Below are 20,450 nucleotides of genomic sequence, written 5' to 3' on the forward strand. Positions count from 1 at the left end.
CCACAGGGCTGGTGAGTCCAGAGGCAAACTGCACTTGCTCCTGCCTCTCCCGGGTGTTCTACCCCAGGGGGCGCCACTGTTCTGTCAGCTTGCTGACACCCCTAATGAGAGAGAACTTGGCTTGGGAGCAGGGGGCTGGTGGAACCCTTTCTGAGGCTGAGATATCTGTGAGGGCAAGTGGACAAAGAAGAGCCCCGGTTCCTGGAACCGGAGGCAGCTCTTATGCGAGGCTTGTTTTGGGAGATACTTGTTCTACCACTTCAAATCACGTTGACTTTGTAAAACATGATACTTAGTTTTGTCATCATTAAGTATATGAAGGAAAGAGAGCCATGGGAAACATGACCTAGCAATTCTGGTTAATGTATACCTTATGAGAATGCATTGTTTCATTACACATTTATTGAACTATAAGTGAGATATGCATTGAGCCTACTCACAGTCTAATGGAGCAGTTCTTTAAGCAGTTATAACACTGCATACTCCTTCTAATGATCCAACTGTTTAAAGTCCACTGATAAATACATGTAGAACAAAATTCTATTGGAGCAGCAAGAAGGATTTACAGAGAAGGTGATCTATGAACTAGAGTTTGAGGGATGAATTGGACAGCATGAATTACAAAATATATATAGAGAGAAGGAGATAGCAGAGCCATCCAAACTTGTTCCTTTATATTACAATATACAATATTGTTATTTTACAATATAAGGCTGCTGCTTCTCACAGTCTTATCTGGCTAAGCGTCTTCCTAAAACACCTCCACACACTGGTTTCTATGATGGTATTCTTGGGTTTCCATTTACTTACCCACACCCTGTGCTACTATGAATGATAAAAGACAAGTGAGAAGATACGTGGAGGAAGTCACAGCATAGTGCAGCGACTCTCAATCCTAGTAGTGGTTTAGAATCACCTGGAGAACTCTGAAAAGGTGTGAGTGCTCAAGCCCCACCTCCACATGTTCGTTCGCAAAAAGGATTCTTCCAGTGCTCTCCTGGGGCTTGCGAGAGAGGCTGAAACCACTGTGCAGTGAGGTGGGCATGTGTAAGCAGATACTTAGTTACGCTGTTAAGGGACAGCAGTGGTCAAAGGGCTATGGGAATACCAGGCAGGACCTGAGGGTCCAGGAAGGCTTTGTGGTGACATGGATTGCTATGTGAGATGATGGTGAAGGGTAAGAATCAAATCTTTTTATAAAAAATTTTTTATTTTTATTTATTTGAGAGCGACAGACACAGACATGGAGAGAAAGACAGATAGAGGGAGAGAGAGAGAATGGGCGTGCCAGGGCCTCCAACCTCTGCAAACGAACTCCAGATGCGTGCGCCCCCTTGTGCATCTGGCTAACGTGGGACCTGGGGAAACGAGCATCGAACCGGGGTCCTTAGGCTTCACAGGCAAGCGCTTAACCGCTAAGCCATCTCGCCAGCCCAAGAATCAAATCTTAATTAGGCAAATGATATGGGGAAATGTTCCAGGCAGATAAAATTAACTGGGTGAACACTTAGAAGTTTCTAATATTTCTACATAATCTTCCTCACCTCCTACCTCTATTCATCACCATGACCTTAACCCATTCCACTATGCCCCTGGCTTCACACTGTGTTTGCTGTGGTTTTAATTTTGCTGTTCCTAATCTGTTATTGTGAGTTTATCAATGCTTTCTGTCTCTGTTGCACTGGCCTTCCTCTACTACTGTAACAAAACTTGAAAGCCTTCAAGGTTATTTCTGACACCCTTTAAGTCAAGCTCAGAGAATTAGAATTATGGTCTATGAGGCACTTTCTAGCTATCACAGTTTTCCAAAAATAATTAATTTGACACAGAGAGAATAGAGAATAAATTGGCACAAAAGGGTCTCTTGCCACTGTAAACACACTCTAGATGCATGCATTACTTTGTGCATCTTGTTTTACATGGATAGTGGTAAATCAAGCCCCAGGGTGGTAAGTTTTAGAAGCAAGCACCATTTAGCCACTGAGATATCTCCCCAGCTCTCCCTCCCAATGTATTTTACTTACCTGTGTATGTGTGTGTGCGTGCCTATGTGGAGACCTTGGGAATTGAACCCTGGGTTTGCAGGCTTTGAAGCATCTTTAATCACTGAAGCATCCTCTCAGCCTCTGGCCATAATATTTTTGTCAGTAAAGTCTTATTGGAACACAGCCACACTCATCTATTTGCATTTACAGATGGATTGAGACACTTCAGAGATGCTATAGCCCCTGTGTGTCCTTGAGACAATAGCTACTTAACCCCCACTTTGGTTCAGCTTCCTTAGCAGTAACATGTTAACCATTCTTAAATTTGCAACATAAGTTAAAATGACTCATGAAATCTTTTGTATTTGGTGGATGCTGTGATGTGCACCTTGATTCTTCTTTAGAAGGAGGACTTATTTATCCAGCTGTCTAAGATAGTATTTAGCTGTCAGCCTTCAGCCATGTTGGAAGAAAACTTCATGTAAACTCACAATTCTTTACTGAGTAGCCCCCATTAATTACTGAGTATCCAGGGGTGTATAGAGATCTTGATCCTTTTCCTCCAAATTAGGTCTGTTCTGAAAATTCATCTCAACATCCAGGCTTCCCATGGTCATGGCACCTTAGCCACTCCCTATGCTCCTTCTGTTTCTTCCTCACCCTCCCACAGGGTGAATTCCAAGTACACCCACTAATGAACCTCTTGTACACTTATCTCCTCCTCAGCATCTGCACCCAGTGATCTTGCCTATGACAGCAAGCATCAGGGTTGGGCGATGGGTGCAGATACTGAGCTAGTAGCTTGGAGCTGATAACCATTTTCTCGATGCTAGTGTGGATGCTTTCTCTGATACATGAACCACTGCTAAGGCTTTTACCAGTGGTGGTTGGGAACATATGGCCATAGTAGGAAATGCAGCATGTCTTGCATTTGAAAAATACAAGGAAACAGAAATCCAAAGGACCAGGGAATAGGTTGGCTGATGTTACAGGCCACAGATGTTTGGGGAAAAGGGAACAAAAGTCTGAGATTGATCAAGCTGCCATTGAACACGGTGCAAAGAGAAGAGGATCTTTCTGGAACTATACCCAGAGGCTCTCATCTCTTGAGAGAGGAGAATGGGTATGACTATGAAGATAAATTCAGTGTTTAATTGCAGGAGTAGCTGAAGAAAGCTTTCTTGCCAAGATTGAGGAAAATAGGTCCCGCACAGACCAGATGCACAGTGTTCTTGCTCCTTATCTCCAAGAACCTTGAATCTCTAAATTACCCTGAGCTGTCTGAATTTGAAAATATGGCCTGCTCCTTCTCTCTCCTGGGGCTAGAGACACACAACACAGCACATCACCACACACACACACATACACACATTAATGCAAAAGTCTGACATCTGTCTCCTCTCACTGCTACCAAGTCAATAACTCTGAGTTAAGTCATAAAATAATTCTGCCAAGAATCTTCTGGGGCTGGTGAGGAAGAAGGAAACACTACATCCATCTAACTGCTTCAAGATCAGCCAACTGGGAGAATATGCTTAAGGCTGGATTCTAAGGGTGTGTGAACAAGATAAGTTGAAAGTAGATTTGGATACATGAGTGTGCCATGAAAGCACACTCCCATGACATAGGATAATACCTTGACAGGGACCTGAGAGGTCTGAGCATTCTGTAGAATGGCTCTTATGATATGGAAAATAGTGTGCTCCATATTAAGTGAGGTGGAAATGATGGAATTATTGACAGATGACATTGCACATTAGAGAGTAAGGAGAATACCTTTGACCTTGCCCACTTTGATAGTAAATGACAAGTTCAGTACTTATCACTGTGTCATTCTGAAGATCATCAAACCAAGTGAATGAAGTACATCCATAATGTCCCAAAGGGCACTGTAAGGCAGGTGGTGGAAACCAGGAACACTGAGAGACTCCCAGCTCACTAGGGGTTTGCTGTATCCCCAGTAGTCATAGTCTTAGAGTTGCCTTACCTCTCAGCACTCCAACCCCAGTGAGAACAATATCCCTGCACGTAACTGAGGTATTCAGATTCTAGATCTTGAGAACTGCTCATGAAGGGCAGCCTGGATGTCTTAGCTGGCGAGGAGATTGGGCCCCCATCATCTGCAAGGACAAAGTGTATTAGGGGAGGAAAGGAGGCAGCTGTGTGTTCTGTGCATGATAATCAGCTCCAGGAGAACTGTTCTGATAACAAGAAGTCATTTTTGCTTAGGAAGCAATCTCTGAACTTTCCTTTTCTGGCTCAATCTATATTATCTATTGACTTGCAGGTTGCAGTATATCAACTATTTTATTGCACAAATTGCTTCCCATTTTAACCATCAGCACTATGTATAATTTTGATAGGACTTGGACCTTATTGTTTGTGTGAACATTGTTATTGGGAATGCCATAATGAGGGTACTGAATTTAGATTAGGTGAGTGACTGTAACCCATGTAGCAACTATCCTTTTATCATTTTTTTTTTTTTAAATTTCAAGACATTCATTCATCCTGATTTCCAATGGGAAGAATAGAATTGGACCCTGGTTACAATTCAAGAATTAGGAAATTTTCATTTCTTTTTATACCAACTGGCTTCCTATAAATGATATAAATGATGATAGGATTCTGCCATCATGAAACACTTCTGTATCTAGGAAGGGGATCAAAAGAGTCTTGCACTGTTGCTTCAATACAAGGTTGATGACACGGGCATGAAAGCCTGCTATGAGGACTGAAGCCAATGTGCCATCCCATTCTGAGGGATTTGTGTCATCTCAAGAGTATGTGATCATTGAATTTCAATGTTTGTCAATCTAGTTTGGGGTTGCAAATTAAACTTCTCCTGTGATTCTCATTTAGTGTAAGTATTCATCTTATTCTCTATTGTTAAAAAGAGGGGAAACTGTTGGCGTAACAAGAAGTAGCAAGACAGTGAATAAGACAATTGAAGGGAGCAGGGAAAGGGAAGGTGCTTAGCAAATAGGGGTAGATATCAATTTGGAGCTGAAATACTTTGTTCACAGGACAAACTGAAAATAGCCTTGAACTGGTCAAATGTCCAAGTTTCTTAGAGAATTAGTTCTGTAACCTTGAACATGACAATATTTATCATAATTCTTTCAGCTACAATTTGCAAGGATCTATGCATGCCCTGTCTGTCTCCTTGGCTGATTGTGAAAACTACATTTGTAGTTCTAAAGATTCTCTATAAGATGTACTCTGCTACAGAAAAGCACTTGGAAGTTAGGATATTATGAGCATGTGCAAATCCTTAGAATACCATATTGGAGAGATAGAGAGAGAAGATTATTCAATGGATTAAACTCCTTCGTTAGCCACTCTCATGATTCAGTTACATCTAAATAGCTCTACCAGCTGGGGGCCAAGCTTTCAACATATGAGTCTTTTGGGCACAGAATTCCTATCCGAACTATAGAATCCTGAACCACACAAATTCCTCTCATATTATACAAGTAGTTTAAATCCAGTATTTTCTCATATCCTCTACACCTTACTAATGGGGAAATGAATCTGGTGGAGAGCAAAAGAAAACGAATGACTTAAGGCAACCACTACTATTTTCAAACCCTGGTAGACTGATATATGGAAGAAAATGCTAATTGATCTTTTCCTGTTCCAGGTCAAACTAGAACAAATTATGTGACATTCTGACATGCAACTTTTATCTTACTATAATATACAAAACAAAGAAAATTAACAGAAGAAATGACTATCACTCAAAGAACCAAGTTCTTTGCTCTGGTAAACTGAATGCAGACTATACTTCAAAGGTAGAAATCAAAGCATTGCATTGGTTGGGGGTTGGTGTCAAACTGAAAATCTTTGGAAACTTTATGTTTATTTTTAACTTCATAGTATGCAGGAAGACTGTGTAATACTTCTTGTAGCTCAAAAATTATTAAAGATTGGGCATGGTGGCCCACACATTTAGTCCTAGCACTTGGGAGGCAGAGGTAAGAGAATCACCATGAGTTCGAGGCCACCCTGAGACTACATAGCAAATTCCAGGTAACCTGGCTGGAGTGAGATCCTACCTTGTAAAACCAAAAGGAAAAAAAATAAAAGCAAATATTATTAAACATCTGGGAGCCTATAGCTGAAGGCCATCTCCTTGACAAAGATTTCTCAACATCAACATTATAGACTCTTTGTGGTGGGGCTTTCCTACCTCATAGCATGTTTAGCAGCATTCCTGGCCTCTACCCACCAGATAGTCACAACCCCTAGCTATGACAATCAAAAATATCTTCAGTCATTGACAAATGTCTTCTAGGGAGCAGAACACCTCTTTGTTGGAGTCACTGTCCCTGATCTACCATTCTATATGCAGCTACTATTCTGAGAAATCAATAAGGAATTTCTTAAGTATTTATATTGCATACATTATCTCTCATCAGTATAGTTAGCACATTTAAAAACCATCTATTCACTAGCTGCAGCATGCCAGGCACTGCATTAGATAATGTGGCCAAGAAAGAAAAGATGACACACATACGGTGGCTAGAGAGTGGTGCAGAGCTAAGGGAAAGGGTTGACTTTTTGCACATCTCCATGTTACTGTCCATTTTCACTATTGTCTTGGAAATTTTTTAAGGGTGAGACCTATCACGTTTTTCTCCCAAGGCCTAGGAGAATGCTGTGAATATAGAAGGTATTTAGCAAATGTTTGCAGATGAAATCCACGGAAAGGTAAACAATTGAGCAATTGAGTAATGTCGGAAAGTGTAGCATTAAGCAACAATGATAACAAAATTGACTGCAGCAGTTACTTTCTCCTTGCTGTGAGCAGCAAATAACAGACTAGAGCAACTTCAGGAATTCATTCTGCTTATGGTTCCAGACAGTAGAGTCCATTATGGAAGGGAAAGCCTTGTAGGCCTGTGCAGGAGAGGAACTGGCTACATTTTGTTTGCAGTCAGAAAGCAAAAAGTGAACAACAGGAAGCAGTTCCAGGTTACAAAACCACAGAGCCCACCCTCAGTGACCCACTTTCTCCACCTCCCAAAGGTTCCACAACCTTCCCAAATGGTGCCACCAGCTGGTAACACCAAGCTGTCAAACACATGAGCCTATGGGGTTACATTTTAAATTCAAACCACAATGTTGAGCACATCTAGGTAATTGGCAGAAAAGAAAATTTTACTTAATAAAGTTTTTATTGCATTTAAAAATATCAAATTTTTTCATGATTTTCATAACACATTGTTTTTATAGGCTTAGCCCCTCATGCTAAGAGGTTCTAAAACTGTGGACCACACATGGCCTGCTATCCTTTATAGCATTGTACCTTATGGCTAACAAGTAAAATTTTAATGACCAGAAATGATCAATGCAGGGGTTTGGATGTGGCTCATTTCAATCAGGAATTTTAGTGCAGTTGATTAGTCAAATGCAAATTTATTGTATTTTGTATTCAATTTCAGGATGGCATGAGGGAGAGGTGAAGATTATAAAGATTAATATTCACTGACATTGACAAATAGACATTTTAATGTTATATGGTCTAGAGCTAGACCATAAGTATTTCTCTAGAGAAATGATAGCAGTAAAATTTCCATTTCTGGAAGTGACTATAATTAATAAAAAGGGAGCACATAGAAAAAGGATAGAGAAATTCCTGTGGCATAAAACATGTTAGGTCTTCTTTTAAGTTACAGTGGCCAAATCTCTCCCAAATCCATGTATATGTATGTTTGAGATCTTAAGTAAGAGAAGTCTGTATATTAAAAAAAATTAGACTCATTTTACACTATATTTTTGTTTTGACTATTTCTCTTATGATTCTTTTTTTTTTTTTTTTTTGAGGAGGGTCTTGCTGTAACCCAAGCTAATTTTGGATTCACTATATAGTCTCCAGCTGCTCTCAATTCATGGTGATCCTCCTACCTCTGCCTTCCTAGTGTTGGAATTAAAGGTGTGTTCCACCATGTCCAGATCTCTTATAATTAAGGAGCATAAAGCAGGATTGGAACTCCTTTATACTTATTTTTAGTTGTAATGGGCATAGCAATTTACTTTATACTTGGTGGACACAAAGTAAGATTAACTGAAGTAACAAAGATAGCATTTTACAATATAATTATTTTGTATACACTAAGTGTGTTAACATATTTTCTTGATATCATGCTCATTATATTTCTGATTATTTCCAGTTAGTTAACTCAACAACTTTGAGCAAAGAAGCCTATACCTTTCATACCTTGCTTTTGCTTTCCAGCATCTACTCACCTTCTCCAGAGCACTGTATTCTTATCTGTCTAGGGGAACACCCTCTTCCAGTTCTTAGTTCTTATACTTTAGCCACTGGAACTCCAACTTTGACTGGAAGGTGAAGCATGTAAGTCCAGTCAAATTATTATAGTTCTTATGGCTCTGTGATAAAGACTAAGCATGTGGCCCAGCCGAGGCAAATATAGTGATGCCATTTTTATTTGAAACTTCAGAAAAGTTCCAAGATCATTGTTGTTTCACTTTTTCCTTCATTTAACTGTGGCAGAGTATAAAGTTTAGACCGTGAATCCATGAGAAGAATGGTACCACAGAGTACAGTCTGTATGGAGGAGAGATAGAAGGAGATGGGACAATAGAAAAGAGGGAATGGGAAGGGGACAGGGACAGAGGAGGAGGAGAAGGGAGATAGGTATAGCCAGAATAGATGTCTAGTGCTCTAGATACTGAGTGAAACTAAAACAAAAACAGTTTTCAGAACATAGTGGACTGTGGATATTCTGCTGTGTGAAACTGTATTCTCACTCCCTTCTGGCCCGAGGAGTGCTTATAGTCTGTATTAAATCATGTCCCAAGTCCCAAAGACATGATCCTAGTTTTACAACATATTGTTGTATTATGTGCACTGTGACAATTTTAATGTTCCTTGGAGAAAAAGAACCATTCTAAATTGGAGTTTGAGTATATATGAAATAGCATTAATTTATCCAGTATTTACTGAATCCCTGTGATGTGTCAATCCATGAGGTACTCTGAGAAGATACATTATAAACAACTCAAATTTCTTGACATGTCTTCTCCTTTCCATTAAGGTTAAAGTTTTAATTACAAATATAATTAGTGACTTTTGTATTTCATATGGATGAGTCTTCTATAAATTATTATTAAAAACTATCCCTTTTGAAACAAAAAGAAGTATTGATGTTCATTTATAGTTGTCTAAAATTCTTCCCTATCCTGCACTGTTCAGGTCATTTACAAATTGATATGTTGTACTTCTGATAATACTCCACTCATCAATCATGCTAGATACATGTTATAGTAACACTATTGAAGCTATGAACTTTCCTTGTAGAGATGGCAGAAGGAAGGAAGATCAGTGAAAGTCCCATATGGTGCATGTAGTTGTAACCATAGTGCTTAGCTATGATTATTGCAGCAAAGTGGCTCTATCATGAACCCATGGGTGAAGACTGTATTTAGCTTAGCATTGTAGTTTCATAAAAATAGTAAGAATTGGCTGGAGATGGTGGAGTGAGCCTTTGATCCCAGCACTTGGGAGGCAGATGTGGGAGGTTCGCTATGAGTTCGAAGCCACCCTGTGACTAATTAGTGAATTCCAGGTCAGCCTGAACTAGAACGAGAACCTACCTCAACAAAACAAAACAAAACAAAATAGTAACAATTGGGACAGCTCTTTATTGCCAGTAAACATGTAAGTGAGATACAGGTATATTGATTGCTATACAGATACAATAATTTGGGAAGGGGCAAATGTGCTGTTTTAGATGTATAGGCAAACCTGTGTTCTCACTTCAAGACTGGAAAATTGAGATCATTCTTATTAGCTACCCATCACCGCTTCCCACTCAGAAAAAACACAGTGTTAAAAGGAATGCATTTATCGTATCTCAAATTTTTGGCGTATCTTTTTTTTTCCCCTTAAAGCATAATGAGCTTGTCAGAGTTTCCATGGTGAACACGGGCACCATGGAAACTGATAGATTTAGCTACACTAAAAGAATAAATAAAATAGGAAAGCATTTATTTCACCCATGCAATGACAACTTCTAGAAGGGAGAAGAAAAGCAGCTTTCATTTAACCTGCTTGCCCTTCACCATCTTTGCCTCATGAGAACATGAATTATTCGTACTAGATCCTTCTACTGACCTCCACTCATTGCACTGATGTTCTCCTCCAGATTCTCCTTTTCCATTCTCCTGTCCCTTCAAGCTAGATAGCTGTGTGTCACCAGCAAGTGTTGGAAATGATGTGATGTACCATGTGAAAGTTGTAGATGACTTCAGCCTACAAGGCAGTGACCAATGGAATGCCAACAAAACATAACGAGGATGCACAATGTCTTATTCTACTATGCAAGAGAGACAGTGTGGAAGGACCACAGGAGTCAAGATTTGTTCACCCTATACTAACTGGATAGGCAACCACTGCTTGCTTATTTGTGAAATGTAGAAAATATATCTTTTCTTACATCTTTGTTCAGTTGTTGTGAGACTCAACATGAGATAACAGAAGACAAGGCCCTTGTAGACAACCAGGTTCTGTGTGGGAGAAGGAGGGCATGATGGGCTGCAGGTATGAGAATATTGATCAGATGGCCCAAATGACAAAACTGTTCATGCTATAGTCTAGTCCATTTCTTCAATTATTTGAGGGTGCAGAATACACTGGCACCTATCAGAAGTTGGGGAATTTGGGGACCACTGATTCTATCTGAGTTGGGGACAATTGTGTACTTGAGAAATGAAGAACTTCAGCTTTTTTGTGTGTTTGAAAGTTTTCATTATTAAGCATTGGAAAGCCCATTAAGTGAAATCATGGTCTAAAGTTCTACTCCCAGTGAACTGCTCACTAGTAGCGTGCACACTATGTAGCCCGTTGCTGTTCAGCCATTATGTGCAACCGAGCCATCTTTTGGAGTCCAGCATTCAAAGAACAAATCTTCCAAGCACTTCATAGTTAGTAAGCACCAATTACAGAAAATAAATGGGAAGGAAGGAAGGAATAAAGGCAAGAAGGAGTGGGGAGGGAAGGAGAGAGATACGGTACTTTGAAGAGCACAGTTTTCTAAAAACAAAACAATCAATACAACATTCCAGGGTTCCCAAGGGGAGACAAAACATAGGAGAGAGCAGAGGTGCAAAGATAAAGAGTTCTAGGATGAGGCTGAGGCATGTAGGCACAACTCAGCTAAACTTTTAGAGCTAGAGTAAGAGGAAAATGCAGGTGTGGTGTCACGTAGTCAGAGGGTGCCCCAGGCAGAGGAAAGACCTTGAGCTAAGCATATCCATGCCCTAAGGAGAGTGAAAGGACATAAGCCCGAGGAAGCAGCAGTGGCTACTTCAGAAATGTTCTTTGCCAAGGAGGGATTTCTTTGGAAGGAAGTGATATGTGGGGCTCAGACATTGAGGATGCTTGGCCTATATTTTTAACATAGATAGAAAATCTCCAAATTTCTGTATTCTGAAGAACATGTTCCCCAGGGACTAAGAGGATCAGAAACAAAATTGTGCTGGCTGTCCGGACCCAGGGAAAGAAGAGGGCTGGCAGCATCAAGAGAAGGAACAGGGGGCTGGAGAGATGGCTTATCGGTTAAGGCACTTGCCTGCAAAGCCAAAGGACCTTGGTTCAGGGGGCTCATGCGTTTGGAGTTCCTTTGCAGTGGCTGGAGACCCAGCTGCACCCAATCTCTCTCTCTCCTCCCCTCCCCCCCCCGTGTCTCCTCCTGTGTCTTTCTCTTTCAAATAAATAAATAAAAATATAAGAGAGAGAGAGCACGAGAGAGAGATGGAGAGAGAGACAGAGAACAGGGTGATATGACTGCATCTTCAAGAGTCACGGGGAATGACTTGGCTTCAGAGTTTCTGAATTCTGAGTCCTTGGCAGGGTGACTTCATCCGCGTGTGCCTGAAACTCAGGGTCCTCCTGAGTCTGGAAGCTTTAGAGGCCGAAACCATGAACGTTCCCTGGAAACTATGATAAGTTGGTTACTAGACCTTGGTGTGGAAGGAGCTGAAGGGACTGAGAGGGGTCGGAATGACCATTTACATATAAGCCAGCCCTGCGTCATTAAAGCTAAAAGTTCAGAGACAGCCTTCTCACACTGTGATTAATCCCTCACTATTCAGAAGTCAAAACAGATATTTATCTTCATCATTGCTCTGCTCACAGATAAAAACAAATTCATGTATTTAGTAAATATGTAGGGACACCAGTCAATTGTTCCAGCCATAAGAAGTCCGTCCCTTCGCTTTGGTGGCCCTTCTGTTTTGTGCACTCGCATATGGGAATAAACGAAAAAACATGCAGCTAATAATGATGGATCTGACTAGACCAGTGGCAGGAAAATAATGGATTAATAGACTGGAAACAAGAGGAGGGGGCAGCTAGCTTTGGTCGGGGACAGTCCTATTCCAAAGAGCTGCCACCTGAGACGAAGCAGTGACGAGAAGGACGCACCAGGAGGAGCAGAAACAAGCGGTCCAAAGCCTGTGCGGCAGCCAAGTGGTCCTACCTGGAGGGACTGACTGGAGGTCCCCAAGGCGGCTGTCAGCCAGGGAAGGCAGCCAGGGAAGCCTTGCAGTGACCCAGCCCAGGCAGTTTTCACAAAAGAGGATTCGGGGATCCCAGGCTCACGTGCCTTGGACCATAGTCATTTAACTCCTAATCCAGCACTCATGAGCTCTGCCTGCCCCATGGATGTTGAGTTTGAGGGTCTCATCCTCCCCTCCCCTCACCCCGTGAATCAATCAAAGGAGTCGTTCACATTCGACACGAGAAAAGTTGACCTTGGGATCGTTTGTGCGCGGACACAAGCACCAAAACGTCCGCTTCCACCTAAAGTGACATCTAGATTCAACTCTGGTGTTGGGGCTCCAGGTAAGGTTGTGTGACACATGCTTCCAGGACCTCAGGAGGGAACGAATGCGGGTTAGACAGCCCGCGGAAGCTGAAAGGGAAAGTGACCAGGACAGCTGCCCCAGCTGCCCTTTCACCTGTCCCTGAACTTGTGCAAGCTCAGAGCCCTTTGCCTCAAGTTGAAGACATGCCTGGATTAAGGCTCAGGGAAGACAGACGAAAGTCCAGGTGTGCAAATGAGATAAAGGTAGAGGAGGTTGGTCTCGATAACTCAAAGGGTTAACCAAACTAATTGCAGGGGTGGGGAGAAAAACCACACCCCACAGGAGCGCGGAGCCAACTCGCGGGAGAAAAATCCTATTGGCATCCAGGAGGCAGGGAGCCAGCCCCTGGGCGCGGCCTGCAGGGGGCAAGCGATCGCCCGGGGAAGCCGGGGGCAGGACGAGGCCGCTCCGCAGCCGCAGGGACCCCGCGCAGCGCTCCGCCGGGTGCCATGTGTGCGGCCCGGATGCCGCCCCTGGCGCACATCTTCCGAGGGACTTTCGTCCACTCCACCTGGACCTGCCCCATGGAGGTGCTTCGGGATCACCTCCTCGGCGTGAGCGACTGCGGCAGAGTGAGTGGGCGCGGGGTCTGGCGCCGGCCCGCGGGCCGACAGGTGGAGGGAACCTGGCGCCAGGCGCCGCGGGCTCCGGGTTCGCTCCGTGTGCAGCCAGAGCCTCGGCGGGCTCCGGAGTTGAACTTGAGCGTTTGGCTCCCGGGACATGCTGAGACAACCCTGTCACTAGGTTTCGTGGGCTGGCTAGAGAGTAATGAGGTCTCAGATGCGGGAGGAGTGTGCTGCTCCCGTCACGACTCACCGGTGTGACCACCGTCCAGGCTGTGGTGGAAGGGGAAGGGCCAGGGCCTCCTCTCCCTTCTTAGAAAGATGGGCGACAGTTTCCCCTTCAATTTCAGATCAGTGTCTGACACAGGGTAGGCGCCCATAACATTTGGCTGGCTGGATTTTGAAAGAACCGAGTAAAGGACCTTTGATGGGTGGTGTTTACCTTGTTCAGTGCATAGACTCAGCAAAGAACCCTTTTCATTCACCGGATCATTGAACAGACAGAGCATTAATGAAACAGACTACAAGAGTTGGGATACTAGAGAGGACAGTCCTAGAGCAATTCATATCCCCCCGCCCCCTCACACACACACAGCCATTTGTATCAAAGCAAGCATTTCCATTTTAAGGGTCAGATGTATTCTGCGAGTGTATCTTCTGCTTTGACTGCCTAATCGGGATCTCCACAAGTGACATCCGATGGCTCATATTCACTGCCCTGTTCACACAGATGCGTAGATGAGCAATGCCTGGCCAGTTTGATAAGCAAAATCATTCCATTTTTAGAAGAAAAATAGCTACAAAAACGGAATATTTTGGAGCTATTTCCCACTATGTTTGCTTAGTAAGAGTGCACAGTTTGTGATTTTACACGTTGAAGCTATTGCTCTTGACTGAAGATGCTACTGACTTACCTGCAGGTTTGAATTGTGACAAATTTGGGGCTAACCAAACCCTGTTTTCTTATAAAGTGCTTAAATTTTTTTCTCTGTATATTCAGAGAGCCTTATGTTGTGTTTCCAAGGTGATAAAACTCACTGAGCTCACTAAATGTAGAGGCGCCACTAACCCCACGACTGGTGCATCCTTACACCCGGGCACCGCCTTCCATTTCAGGGAAGTGTTGTCTGGGACTTGTCCCAGAAAGCCACATATAGACTGGTGACAGACTGGAAGTGTTGGTTCAATCAATCACAAGGAACTTTCCAAGGCTTAGATTTCTTTTTCAAATCAATTGCCCCTAGCCAGAATCATAATTGGTAGTGTCGTTAAGACAGTGGGATTGGAAGCTGGAAAGGAGTTAGAAATATCTGGAAAATAATCTCCCTAGAGGTTGTACAAGAGAAGAATAAGTGCTTCCTAAATGTACAATTAGTGGCTGAGTCAGGAAGCCCATTCCCCAGGAAAGAGCGTGCTGAGATTATCAATTAGAGAGCATGCTATTCCCACACAAGAAAGAATAAACTAGGAGCTAGCCATAGGTGAGCCAGTGGAGGGGCTCAGTGTTCCAGATGGAGCTCCCTAGTCAGGGGACTGCTGGCTCTCATGTCCCTCCCCTTCCAGACGCAGGACAGTCAATTCCTTGCTTTGTTCAAAGGCAAAGCATGGGATATGTACTTCAAGATTTGATTTTCCTTTAGGGATTGCTAGAATAAATTGCTGATTTATTTATCTGTTAATTAAATATTTTAAGGTATAAGAAAATGAATTTCCCCTTGAAATAAATGAATATGTGGAGCCACCACAGCATTCCAATTTTCACAGAACTCTGAAGGCTGCTTTGGGGCACAAGTTAGAATGAACCAAGAGCAAATAGTAGGGGTGCTTATGAAAATGCTGGTTCCCAGGCACCAGCTTCATAGTCTCATGCATAAGCCTGGAGTGGGACCTGGAAAGTGAAATTCTTACAGGCATTTCAGGAGATTGAAGCAAGGTAGTGGGTGGATTGCATTCTGTGGATCTCTGGTAAGTTCACTGTGGGAAATGTCAGGGGCGCTCTTCATTTCATGCCCAGGTGTGGGCAAAATCTCTGGCATTTCCCTTCTAGACTTCATCCCCCAAGCCATATTATGTGGGCTCAGAAAATGGTAACAAATACATTTAACTCATTGAAATAAAGGACATTCAACATTGGGTTAATTAAAGGAAATAAACAAAAACAAAGCTCCTGTAGCCAACATTTTGGTATTGGGATTTTGAATTTCGAGTTAACTTCTTTTACATTTAAGCAGCACGTGGATTTTTGTTTTTTGTTTTTTGTTTTTTGAGGTAGGGTCTCACTCTGGTCCAGGCTGACCTGGAATTAACTCTGTAGTCTCAGGGTGGCCTTGAACTCATGGCGATCCTTCTACCTCTGCCTCCTGAGTGCTGGGATTAAAGGTGTGTGCCACCACGCCCGGCATGGATTTTTAAAATAAAGTTTCCAACATGTATAATTCATTTGCAAGAGTTCAATTAATCTTGAAACAAGTGTGTGCAAATATTAGTCATTCAATTCTTCCTGCATATGTCAGGCTCTGTTCATTGTCATCAAAGAATCATCAAGAGACCTCAGTACTTTCAGTCACATTCACCCAGAAGCCAGGGTAAGGGAGTCAGCTGTCTTGGAGGTAGTGCCTCGGGATGACAGGAGCAAATTGTGAGGAGAACATAGCCTGGTTATCTAGCTGGTCACCTGCTTTGAAACCATGGGTGAGACTCCAAACCTCAAGAAGCCCCAACTTCTTTCTTTGTCAGATTAGATTTAAATCCGGCACTGATTGAGATGATACATGCACATACTTGGCGTACTTAACCCATGCCTGGTTCGCTCTGGCCCTTCCTTTCCTCTGCTGCTAGCAAATTCTCCATCTCTTGTTCTCCGCAGTAATTTTGCTTGTTTCCCCACATGGTGGCACCCATGCAGCCTAGTGGTAGAGAAGGAAGCTGAGGTCTGAGAGAAGGCTTGAGGGAGGTAGGCAGTTGCTGGATCTCTGTTGAGCATCTTCATTGTCACACAAGGAAGAATTCTGGGAAAAAAATTTCAGGGCTTTTAGCTGCTAGGTTCACTTATACATTATTGTTCATATTCTTAATCTTCACAATGTCACTGTTCCTTCTTCCAGACAATGAAACTGACTAGAGAGCTTGTGTGTCTAGAGATGGGGCGGTACACCTAGCTTTTGAAATATGAACTAAATGTCAAAGTATGGCTTTGTAATTGCTGTCACCACCATTGACAATTTTTATGCTGGGGTGATCCATTCAGGCTAATAAGATTGTGTTCTTTATCCAGCTAAGTACAAGCCCATTATTTTCCAGCCCTTTAAAGGTGAGGTCACAGATGCTGTTATCACTCAGGTCAGCAAGTTGGACTCCTTACAGAACTTGGGCCCATGTCTCCCTTTATCTCTTGACATCCTATCCCATCAGAGGTGGAGTTTGATCCTAACTCCAATCCATCCTGTTACAAGGCAGTGGATGAAGACACTGTGATTCAATAGGATTAGATCTATTGAAAAATATGGGATCACACATTGACAAGAATGGCATTTTTACTATTGGCTCCCTGACAGATGATGACTTGAGGCTTATGAGAGGAGCATGAAGACCTCTAACCTTATTTGGTCCTGATTTGGAAAGTGTGACTTTATACTTGCTACATTGTCCAGAGGCTCAGTGTGACCTCTGCTGGGAAGGTAGGAAAAGAATGCTCCTTGTGCCAGAAGACTTCTGTGCTTCTTCCAGCTTAGCTGCTATGCCAGACTTCCTCCTATGTATTTTAACCATAACAGGTCCTTGGTTCTCCTGAAAATGTTTTCTTCTTCTATTGATAGGAATTATAACCTTTTTTATTTATTTATATTTTATAGAGTGCATGTGAGAGAAAGACAGAGACAGTGTGTGTGTGTGTGTGTGTGTGTGTGTGTGTGTGTGTGTGAGAGAGAGAGAGAGAGAGAGAGAGAGAGAGAGAGAGAGAGACAGAATTGCTGTGTGTAGCAGACAGCTTCAGGTTCACTGAAATGAACTTCCAGATCAGGCACAGTTATGGAGGAAGGGATATTTATTGAAGCTTACAGATCCAGGGGAAGTTCCATAATGGCAGAAGAAGCTGGCCTGCTTTCACAGGCCCAAGCAGACAGAGAGAAGTACAAGCCACACAGCACACTTCAGGAACTCCAGCTAGGCACACTTTGCATATCTTTAGATTAAAATCTGAAACCTATCACCACACCTTAAGATCCACCCAGTGACACTGCCTCCAGCCAGGTGGCTGTAGATGCAAACTACAAACAAATAAAAAGCTGAATATATTGGGGGCCATCTATTCAAACCACCACAGCGTGCCAGAGCTTCAGCCACTGAAGCTGAACCTCCAGATGCTTGCTTCACCTAGTGGGCATGTGTGACCTTGCACTTGCCTCAGTTTTGTGCATCTAGCTTATGTGGGATCTGGAGAGTAGAACATGGGTCCTTAGGCTTCGCAGGCAAGTGCTTTAACTGATAAAACATCTCTTCAGCCCTAAAACCTTTTTATTTTTAGTTTTTTTTTAAGGCCTGTGGGGCCAATTATTCATTAGTCCCCCTTTTAAGGCCTGGTACCTTGACTATCCTCTTTCACTCAAGGGGCATGACTGAATTTTGTCAAAGCCTAAAATTGACCTAAATGCAAAACAAACTTATTTTGGGCCTTTTGCCCCTGAAAAGGAACTTCAAATGCATGTACCACTTTGTGCATCTGTCTTTATGAGGATTCTGGGGAATCAAACCATTGCTGGTAGGCTTTGCAAACAAGTACTGCTGAACCATCTCTCCAGCTCTAAACTGATATCTTTACTTGCTTTAAATATAATTGTTTGTATACTCTGAAATGTGATCTTATTAATTTTTTAACATAAGTTATAATATGTCCCCTCCCCTGGTGCCCATTTCTCTGTGGGCCCTCCTCAGTAGTGTTATTTGTGCTCACTGTTTTTTTGTATAAAATAATTATTGTAGTCACCTCAAATTTTGGGAAAGATTAGATGATTTAATAGGTGTACCATATGTAGAATTCCTGACATGTTGTGTATGGTTATTATCAGTGATGGAATTAAAAAGGAGTGGGCAGAATGGTAGCCTTTCAGACAGAACACTGGGATTGGGTGACACCTTGCATATATACCGTTAGAAGCTGGAGCCCAGAGTGGTGTATATGAAGGTATGTAAGTAGCACATCTTAGGCATGTGCACATGTGTGTACTTAGTATACTGGGGCACCAGCTGCCCAGGACAGGATAAGCTCTGTGAAGGAAGTAGCTGTTGATCGGGATATTGATGAAAAGATGGGAGGTGATGATGTAAAAAAAAAAAAAAAAAAAAAAAAAAGTGAATAGTCCTGGCAAAAGCTCTGAGCCAAAGTTCTTCAATTCCTGAGACTACTGGGCTGAGAAAGTTCTATTTCACCCAAGACTGCTTTGCCATCGTGCTTTGCCAGAAGTTCTCAGTCTGAATCACAAATCCTGGTGTATCTGAGTCATCCTTTCCTCCTGCTCAAGGGGGAGAAGAGCTACCTTCCCGCCAAGCTCACTGCCTCATGACATCTCCCTATTTCTGAAGAGGGAAGTCAGATTAAGCCATTCCTTTGGAGGCTGCTGAAACAGGAATGTGGTTTTCTGTAAAGTGACATTTTCATGCCCAAGGCTTCACAGGATGATCCTGTGAATTCCTGTTTTCTTCTAAGCTGATTTCTTCCTTCAGAATGTTTGTAGCACACATGGTGGGTTCCCCACTCAAGAGCCATGAGTACTTTTTAATTAAAATATCCTGAATTTTGCCAGCCTCTAATACATTGGCTCATGCATATGCCATGCTAAGGCCAGTCATGGCAATCCTATTCTCATATACCAGACACTTATTTTCCCAGGTTAAGTGGTGGTTAAATTCTGAAACAGGGGAAGTCTGATCAGAAACTTCTACGTATGGAAACAGAGGCTCTCTCCTTTCCTTGGGTGATCTCATGTGAAGACAGGATACTTGGATGCTGTTGCCACCACTTGGTACTATGAGTGTCTTAGACTTTTCATCACTGTGACAAAGTACCTGAGCAAAACAACTTGAAAGAAGACAGCTTTATTTTGGCTCATAGTTTCAGAGGTTTCAATGCCATTGGGGCTGTAATGAGGCCCCACATGGTGGCAGGAGCAAATGACAGAGGAGGTTACTCACCTCATGAAGGTACAGAGCAATGAGAGCACTCTGACATGGGTAGGCTTCCTCTTTCTGCCATGTTTTTTTTTTCCAGACCATCAGGGATGGTGTCACCCACATTCAGAGCATGTTCCCTTCTTTGTTAATCTTCTCTGGAGACTCCCTCACAGACATACACAGAAGGGTTTGACCTCTCTGAACCATTTACCCTGGTAACTGCCTAATTTCAACTTGTCTTGTGATACAGTGAAATTTGTTTGTTTCTCAGTCTGTTATTGGGTGCTTTGTTCACTGGAGCCCATCCATACTTACTACTCTACTGCTTTTCAAAGAAGTGTGTTACCAGAATTAATGATCCAGGCTGCCTGGGGAGGCCAGTGATGGAACAAAGACTGTCTGAAGAAGCTAGAGGGGAGCTCCTCAAAGCCCCATCTTCCTGGGCTCAGGGGCCCTATGGACTTTCATGGAGGCAGGGGAGGAACAGAAGCTGTAGCCTGAGCAGGACATCAGCTAGGGTGTGTGTCTTCTTCAAAACAGCCTAAGTGACTTCACCTCCTTATGTCAGCTCATACACCTTTCCTTTTGACAGACAGATAGACAGACAGTCAGACAGACACAGTTCTTTGTGTTTGGGATGACACAGTAAATGCTCTTTTGTGGAGAACTGAAGAAGTAAAGAAAGGTGGGGCAGTTCAGCGCTCACTGGATGTTCTTAATGCTAATGAAAGGTCATTCAGTGTTGCAGTCCGGTTCGCATTGCTGGTAGAAATCACCCAACCAAGAGCAGCTTCTGGGAAAAAGAGGTTTATTTTGGCTTACAGGCTTGAGGGGAAGCTCC

At 42.8% G+C, this 20,450-nt stretch overlaps 1 protein-coding gene across 3 annotated transcripts in view; it reads left to right on the forward strand.

Annotated features, from left to right (window-relative positions):
* The first annotated feature begins 13,278 nt into the window (after positions 1–13,278).
* The window catches only part of Gda (guanine deaminase), a 100,789-nt gene continuing 93,617 nt past the window's right edge, over positions 13,279–20,450 (forward strand). Inside the window, exon 1 of one of the 3 annotated variants that reach the window (XM_004653110.3) lies at positions 13,279–13,453. In XM_004653110.3, coding sequence (XP_004653167.1) covers positions 13,331–13,453 — 123 coding nt within the window. In that variant the 5' untranslated portion in view covers positions 13,279–13,330. The remainder of the gene's footprint in view (positions 13,454–20,450) is intronic. The other 2 variants (XM_045144652.1, XM_045144642.1) reach the window with 2 other exon arrangements.

Source organism: Jaculus jaculus, chromosome 1 (genome assembly GCF_020740685.1).
Source record: "Jaculus jaculus isolate mJacJac1 chromosome 1, mJacJac1.mat.Y.cur, whole genome shotgun sequence".
Taxonomy (NCBI): Eukaryota; Metazoa; Chordata; class Mammalia; order Rodentia; family Dipodidae; genus Jaculus; species Jaculus jaculus.